The sequence below is a fragment of the Galeopterus variegatus genome, unplaced genomic scaffold, assembly GCF_000696425.1.
Source record: "Galeopterus variegatus unplaced genomic scaffold, G_variegatus-3.0.2 Scaffold16879, whole genome shotgun sequence".
In the NCBI taxonomy this organism is placed as follows: Eukaryota; Metazoa; Chordata; class Mammalia; order Dermoptera; family Cynocephalidae; genus Galeopterus; species Galeopterus variegatus.
Genome location: NW_007742990.1, coordinates 9585 through 18736, shown reverse-complemented (window position 1 = coordinate 18736; position 9152 = coordinate 9585). Strand labels below are relative to the sequence as shown.

General features: G+C 34.1%; 1 protein-coding gene across 1 annotated transcript in view; it reads right to left on the bottom strand.

Moving 5' to 3' along the window:
• Positions 1-1848: 1848 nt before the first annotated feature.
• LOC103582589 (glutamate carboxypeptidase 2-like) overlaps positions 1849-9152 on the bottom strand; it is a gene marked incomplete at both ends in the record, with an annotated part of 8920 nt that continues 1616 nt past the window's right edge. Inside the window, 2 exons of the mRNA XM_008564139.1 lie at positions 1849-2035; positions 2863-2985. Of these exons, the coding sequence (XP_008562361.1) occupies positions 1849-2035; positions 2863-2985 (310 nt within the window). The remainder of the gene's footprint in view (positions 2036-2862; positions 2986-9152) is intronic.

Genomic DNA, 9152 nt, shown 5'->3' with positions numbered 1-9152 from the left:
GTCACATTTTTTAAGACTTGGGAATAAAAAAAGTAGATAAGTAAAACTCAGGTAGATTCACGTGATTTTATTATAAGGTAATATATTACTGTCAAATGAAAGAAAACAATCTATGACAATGTACTATGAACTAAGATTTACAAAGACAACAAATACATAAGCTTTAGATGACTCTATAATTTGATGGAAAAATCAGATGAGGAATAAATATGTAAAGGCCACAGATACTTTGGCAAACTATTTTATCCAAGTTACTCCATTTAGGTACTTTTAAACTACACAAACTGAACCCAAATATTTGTACACGTCATCAGATAGCTGAGTACATTCAAAATAAATTAGCTCCCTTTGTTAATGTTTTACAAGGGAGCATTTCAGGTAAGACAACTATGTAAATGCGGGAGCCAGACTGCCTAAATTTCAATCCCAACTCCTCCTCGCTTAGTGATGTGCTGATCTTGGGTGGATTGCAGATTCTAGGGTCACTCCCCCCCACCCCTGTCAATTAGGGATAATAATAGCACTTAGTTTATATGGCTGTTAATGCATGTAAAGTGCTATTATTTAGGAAACACAACTTGATAATTATCACTGTTATCTTTACAGAGCAATGAAACAATATGCATTTTCTGAGCTCTGTATTTTAAATATGCTATTTAACAGATTTATAGAATTCTGTTCTCCTGTCCCTTATTCATAACTGGGAAATCCCAAAACCTGTGAAAACCATAAATTTGTGGGGAATTTACTTGACAACCAAACTTAATCTGACCTGAACTCTTTTAGATGACTCTATAATTTGATGGAAAAATCAGAAGAGGAATAAATATGTAAATGCCACAGATACTTTGGCAAACTATTTTATCCAAGTTACTCCATTTAGGTACTTTTAAACTACACAAACTGAACCCAAATATTTGTACACGTCATCAGATAGCTGAGTACATTCAAAATAAATTAGCTCCCTTTGTTAATGTTTTACAAGGGAGCATTTCAGGTAAGACAACTATGTAAATGCGGGAGCCAGACTGCCTAAATTTCAATCTCAAATCCTCCTCGCTTAGTGATGTGCTGATCTTGGGTGGATTGCAGATTCTAGTGTCACTCCCCCCAACCCCTGTCAATTAGGGATAATAATAGCACTTAGTTTATATGGCTGTTAATGCATGTAAAGTGCTATCATTTAGGAAACACAACTTGATAATTATCACTGTTATCTTTACAGAGCAACGAAACAATATGCATTTTCTGAGCTCTGTATTCTAAATATGCTATTTAACAGATTTATAGAATTCTGTTCTCCTATCCCTTATTCATAACTGAGAAATCCCCAAACCTGTGAAAACCATAAATTTGTGGGGAATTTACTTGACAACAAAACTTAATCTGACCTGAACTCCTTTGACAGCAAAATCTGACTTGAGCATACTTGAGTGCATTTATATTCCTTTTTACCCTCACTTTGTATGTTCATATACACTAAGTATGTTCATATATACTAAGTATACATCACACAGTACATTCATATATTGCCACAAAAATATTTATATGCTTGTTTTCTGCATTCTGTCCCAGCCCTCATGTTAGTGTTACATGATATATGTTATATGCAGCATATTACTTTTTAAATATCTGAGAAAGTCTGAATTCTAAAATTCATCAGGCCCAAGCATTCCAAATAAGGAATAGGGGACTTGAACCAATAATTTTCAGAGCTTGAGATTCTTTAATTCTTAGATGCAAAGAGAATAAGGAAAAGACATACAGCATGTTTCAAAGACAATTCTTTAATAAAACCACACTAAAACGTTACTAAGTTTCCTGTGATATTTGAGGCTGATCACTCACCATTTGCTGGATAACCTGGTGTGAGAGGGTCCCCTGCACCATTAAGATTTAGGATATTTCCACGCTGGACTCCACCTCCAGGAAGATTCCAGCCATCTGGATAGGGCTCCACCCCAGGAGCAAAGTAGTCAGCAGGGTCTGAATAAAGAATGATTCCTGTGGCCCCTGCCAACTGAGCATTTTTAACCTGGAAAACAGTGTCTTTCATTCGTACTTTATATTGGTTGTTCCAGAGTTAGCAACATCAGTTTTCAAAATTACACTTCAATGAGTAGTTGAACTTTATCTTCAACCCTTTACTGTTAGGCTTACAATGAAGGACATCTCACTGAGAATTGGCTTTTTCTTCTTCCTACTACAAGCTCAAAAACTTTCTTCCTACTATAAGCTCAAAAACCGAGTCAGCCCTCAGATCAGCAGATTTGAGAAATTTCCATACTAGTGGTAGCAAGTATTCGCTGTTTCCTTCAACTAGTCTAGAAGCACCAGCAAGTAGACTCCACAGGCCAGATTCCTATTTGTTCTATGGTTGAAAGGGAATATTTTTGAAATTCAATTTCCCGCAAAAGAGAAAAAATATGTATATTAAGAAATCAAGTGATAGTAATTTTTAAACCTGCTATGTGTAAATTTGTTTCTCTCATTATCTATAATAACTATTTCATATTAACATTTGATTTAGAAAATATTTTTGGAGATAATATTTAAAACAAAAACAACGAAAGTTAACAACAAACCCAGTGCATGCTTCTTTGGAGGCCACAGGCATAACTTGGAAGTACAGAAAAATCATCTCTGTTCATCCTGACCTTTTATACTGGCCAAATGCCAATGACCCAGTTTAAAACCATTGCCTATAGGCTAGTTAATGTGTTCTTCCTATAAGTTGTCATGTTAATGAATACAAGTGGATCATGGTCCTCAAAACTTTTAAGGAGATGCTTCATGTAAGATACATTGTAACTCCCTATACTGCGGGGGGGGGAGGGGGGGAGAAAAAGAGATGATTTTTACCTTATTTCCTCTGAAAATTTTTCCATATCTGGCAATCACAATCTTCCCAGAGCAATTGATTTTCATTTCCCGCTCCATTTTTAAAAAGTCTTCAGTTCGTGCATAGTTATACACTAGGTCACCCTGTTGAGATAAGGAATAATTTAGTATGATTTATAATACAAGGAGGTTGCTCTGTGTGAGGACTATTTGACACCTTTGAAAGAGGGAAGAGGCAAGAGCATGCAAGAGGGTCAGAAAAGCATGAGCCTCAAGTAAGTTTCAGAGATAAGTGAATTTAAACTGAGAAAGCAATTATGTGGGTTTCAGACATATGAACTGAAAAATGAATTTTGTTTGTACTTGTCTTTTATTTAGTGGCTATGAAGCTTTAAAAGCACTCTCCCAGAAAAATGCACATAAATATATACACATTGCTGCATGCAATTTGAAAGGGGCCCACGCACCCTAAGTTAAGAGACTCTTGATGAGAGTTTTATTCTCTTCAGAGTACATTCACAAATAGTAGCTTAATGAGTTTTCAGTCACATAAGGAAAAATGAACAGGTAATAAGACTTCTGTGCAGGTCTGGTTTTAATCACTAGTATGATTATGTTCAAGTCTTATAATATCTCTGTTGATACTCTCACTTGTAAAATGTCTTGTTAGATTAAATCAGTGATCTTCCAACATTCTTTGCTTACTTAGTCTCTAAATTAAGTTTGCAAAGCAATGTACCCCCACATATATTTCAGGTTGACATCCAAAGTTTTTATCATACCTTTAAGTAGCTACAGAGAATGAAATTTGTAGCATACTATAAATATTAACATTTTCAGAAGCAATTTTACACAACTTTTTATATGTTTCCAAAGGAATTTAAATACTATATGATTCAGTATATTCTATTTAAAAAATACATGAACACACTCCTCTACAATCAGAATTTTATCATTCATTTTTCTCTTTGGACTTGTATTTTGTCCCCTTTCTCCCATAGCATTTTACTCAAATGAAAATATATTTTTGCAGGATACTGGGATGCACCACCCACATTCCCCCTCAGTGAAGGACTTCTTGCCCCAGCTGCGGGGAAGGCTTTCTGCAGACAGCCTTCAGCTATCAGCCCCTCAGTTACTGCCTCAGCTGCAGACAGCCCCTTGCTCAATGTCACACACCTTCTTAGGGTGTCACATATTCAATGACTGATGTGAGAGTATAAAGACCTGCACATCTCATTCCAATGAAGGACAACACTGAAGAACTATTCCAGAGCTCCCCATAGGGTCAGCCAAAGCTCTAGGCTAGCTAATCCAGCTTCCTTCCCCTCCCTGTCACAGAGGTTGATCCCAAGAAAACATTCCTTAATTATCATCTAGCACACTAAATTCCATCTCAGTTTGCATTTTCTAGAAGCTGGGTATGCTTGAAACTCTTTACTAATCCTTGCCTAATTTCCTTGAGTAAGTATATGTATGTAAATCAGAAATTGTCTTATTTATTGAAACATGATTGTACATACCTGTGGGGTACAGCAATGAATAATACCTGTGTGCAATGTGATCTCAAATCAGGATAATTAGTATATTCAACATTATACAATGTAATCATTTTTTGTGGCCTTTTACCAATTCGTCCCTTACCTTCCTCCAACTCCCCCTTTCCCACTTCTGGTAACCTCAGTTCTCTTCTCTTCTTTTGAAAGTTCAACATATTATGATTGTTGAATCTTACTTTTTTTATTATTTCTTTATTTTGTTCTGTTTTGTTTTAGCCCCCACTTGTAAGTGAGGACGTGATATTTCTCTTTCCGTGCCTGGCTTATTTCACTTAACATAATTTTCTCGACGTTCATCCATGTTGCTGCAAATGGCAGTCTTTCATTCTTTTTTTACGGCTGAGAAGTATTCTATTGTATAAATATACCACATTTTCCTTATCCAGTCATCGAATAATGGACATTTAGGTTGGTTCCAACTCTTGGCTATTACAAATAGAGCTGCAATAAACAAGAGAGTGTAGGAATCCTTTTGGCATTATGATTTCCATTCCTTTGGGTATACCCAGCAGTAGAGTTGCTGGATCATGTGGCAGTTCTATCTGTAGTTGCTTGAGGAACCTCCATACCATTTTCCAAAATGGCTGCACAAATTCATAATCCCACGGACAGTGTAGGACGGTTCCTCTTTCTCTGCATCCTCACCAGCACTTGTTATTCTGTCTTTTTGATAATAGCCTGTCCAACAGGGGTGAGATGATATCTCAAAGTGATTTTTATTTGCATTTCCCTGTCACTTAGCAATATTGAGCATTTTCTCATGTGTCTGTTAGATGTTCATATATAACAGATGGTGTGTGTTAAGAGAATTCTTCAGGAGTAAGTTATCATTATAATTACTAGTAGTACCAAATTAAGTCTAACAACATCATTTTGAATTTTTATAAATAATGCATAAGCAAAAAATTTAACTAGAAATATATCTTTTAATACAATGAATGGGAAAATAAAGCATTATCTTATTCATCTGTGAGTGAATGAATTATTGCTACAATGAGACAATTATCAGCATCAATTGTATTCACATTCTGTTTTACACATAAGTTCTGAGAAACCTTGGATAGGAATTATTTAAACTTCAAGTTACAACTCAAAAATCACATTGATCTATCCTCCAAGTGATTTTCAGTGATGTCAGCTGGACACTTAATTGGGCTCACCTCTAACTTTAAGTGATTTGCCAAAGGATTTGTTGGCCAACTATTAGAATTGTTGATGATGTTAATATTGAAAGCAATATTTCTAATTGTCTCTTTTTTTGGAGCCCCAGAGAATTTTGCTACTCAGAGGAATACTTTACATTGTGTTTTAGGATGGGTGGGAGATGTCTTTCATTTGTAAAGTAAGAGAAAAATGATTGTAAATAAAAAGGACTAAATAAAAAGGAGGGGACAGAGTACCAGCTGGACCTCATCACAGGCTAGTTCTTAAATCCATGAAAGAGTACACTGGGTAATTGATGATCTGGAAACTGATTTTCTTAAAGTGATCCCATGCCTGCCCTTGGAAAGTCTGTATGCACCCCAGTCTGAAACTCCTGTCCTAGATGATTTCCAATATTCTGTAATTTTATTTTGGTTATTGTTTTCTTTTTTTTTTTTTTTGACTACATTTCTCATTGCATGTACACAACAAATTCACATCAGATACTAAAATAGAGTTGTTTACAAGTTGATTCTATGACTCATTTAGCAAATTGGTTGAAGATCTGCCATTAGTGCCAGGCAGTGTTTTTGGCCATACAAAAAATTCCTGCCTTGTAAGATGCTATACAAGTTACACTGATATGGATGGGAGAAAGATAAGATAATAAACATTAAATTTAATAACCAAGCAAATTATGTAGCATATTAAAAGTTGATAAGTGCCATAAAAATATCAAAAAAGGCTTAAACAGAGTAGGCAAACTGTGAACTAGTGCTTGAATAGGTGAAATTAAAAAAAAAAATAGAATGGGGAAAGTCTAATTGAGAGGGGTGCATCTGAATCTTCACTTTAGTAAAAGGATTACTTTTAGCTCTTGTATTTCTTCCTAAGACCAGTACATTATTAATACATTATTAATGATATCACTATGTCTGATTTATAATTGTTAACTCTCTCAGGAGCACATTCATTCTATTTTAACTGTAGCTACAGTCATTAAGCAATTTGATTTCAGAAAAAAAAATTTAGTGTAAGTGTCCTATTTCAAATTTATCCTTAAAAAATGTCACCAACTTAGGGGAGACTATTATTTTTTAATGATTCTAAATGGTTTCTTTCTTTTGGTAAATCAGCATTCCTCACAAAACAAATTATAATGGAGAAGGGACTGGAGAAGACATTAGTTTAAAAATGATAGTAGACTTTGAAAATGAAAACCAGTGCGATAGATATGCCCTCTCAGCACTTCTCAAATCCAAGTTGTCACTGAGTTAGAAAAAAGCTTTGTTCTCAGATAATTCCTGTCTTGTATAAATTACACTGTACCATTGTTCTATGACTGTGAATAAATACAATGTTGTACTAACGGCCTGGAATTTTCCATTTCCTGCAAGCTTCACTCTTCCTACCCTTGTTAATAGAGATAGAATTGGGAGGCAAGACCAGTGGTCCTCAACACGTGGTCCTTGAACCCTCAGAAACAACATCACCTAGGACCTTTTTAGAAACATAGACTCCCGCCCAGATGAACTGAAACTCAGAGGTGGGAACCAGAATCTGTGTTTTACAAACCCTCTGATATTGTGATACATACTAAAGTTTGAGAACCACTAGATTAGAGTATATCATATACACATTGTAAAATTGCTGATTTCAAATGGCCTAAACTAGAGTCCAGTATTTCACATTCCAGAGGATTCAGATGTAGATTCAATGATTACTGCTAGTGAAATATCTTAGCCACACATACAGACATACATATTTTTAAAGAGAATTAACACTTCACTGGCTGGTTACAGATGATCCAGCGAAGCATGCCAGCCAGCAGACTCATCTAATATTTGAACATAAACAGCAAACCCAACACTATCACATGCTCCTTCCGGCCTGCCATTGATCTGAAAGAATTTAAGTCCACTAGAAAGAAATAACAGACAATGATCTCTATGACTCTTTCTTATGAACAGAATAATTGTGTCAAAGTCCAAAAATTATTTGGAGGATTTTAATTGGTTATGCAATAAACCTGTAAATTAATGTGAGTGTAATTTTCTTCTCATAATATTCAACGTTCTATCCTCCTTTCTGGAAACGTAACTTTTTCTTTTATACATAATCTTTTTCCTGCTCAATACCTTTCACAGTATTCTTTGACTAGTGCATACTAGTCAAAGTGCATTTTATATTTTATAGCTATTTTAAATTAAATTACTTTATTATATTTTCTGCTATCATATATCATTTTTCTAAATATGCTTAGCTCAAATCTGGTAATATTAATACCATTTTTGCATATTCTGCTTATACAGACATATCACGGTAAATAATGAAGGAGAGAATAAAGAAGACACATAGTATAGAAACATAAGAACAATCTGACAATATCAAAATTAAAGATTTCTGTTCAATAAAGGGCAACATAGGTAAAGTGAACAAAGGATTAAAAATTAGGAAAATATGTTTGCAATATCTAAAAGCAATATGAGATGAATAATTAAAATATTTAAGAAACCTCTACAAATTAATTAAACAAAGGTTAGAAATTCAACAGGAAAAATGAAAGGCTATAATTAATCATTTCATAGTTATAAACCAGAATAGCTAATAAATAAGTATGTATAGAGATGAATAACCTTATTTATAATCAGAGTAATGTGAATTAAAAGAACAAGAAAATGGTTTGATGGGTAAAAATAATTTCAAATGTTGGTAAAAATATGAGGAAAGAGGCACATCATACACTGTCAGAGTATAAACTGCTACAGGCGGGATCCTGTGAAATTAAATATTCGCCATAACCCAGCAATCCCATGCTTGGCTTACTGTTCACACAGGAATCCTCACAAGCCCATAGGGAGACTCTGACATTGTTTGTGGTAATGGGGATTTAGAGGCAAACTACATGTTTCCACTAAGAAAATGGGTAAATTACTTGTGGTGTGCATGTAAGATGAAATAATATGCCACAGTGAAAACAAATGAACTACCCAAACATAAAGCAACATGGATAGATTTTGAAAAGACTGTTGACTGAATATAGTAAGAAATCAAGAGAGACCTAAAGTATAATCCTATTTATGTAAATTTAAAATACATCAAGTGCAAAACTAAGCCATGCGTTTTCAAGAACACATACGTATATAAGGACATAAATACAATAGAGTAGGTGGGGAATGAGGAAGAGAGATGGAATTGAGAATAAGAATAAGAGATGAAAAAATAAAATAAATGACCTCATGTGGACCCATAATGCTAGTGTGCCTTAGCTGAAAAATAAGCCTAAATGACTTCAATACACCTACGATTTAAAATATATTGACACTTCATTTTCAACTTTTTTGTCCCCTATTTCTATTTCATGTCAATTATGTAATAAGTACTTTGATTGCAAGCATTTTTGCTATGTGCCAATTTTTAATGAGAATTTTTTTAGTATACCATTAAATATGTTTACTGTTCATTTGAAATAAATTTCATACAATCAATAGAAAATATTCTTCAATTCTAACTTCGTGAGACTTGCAAAAATTAAAAGTTAATAAATCAAATACATTTGAAAATCATAGAAATAATATATATTTTTTACCTTACCTAATAAAAATATGG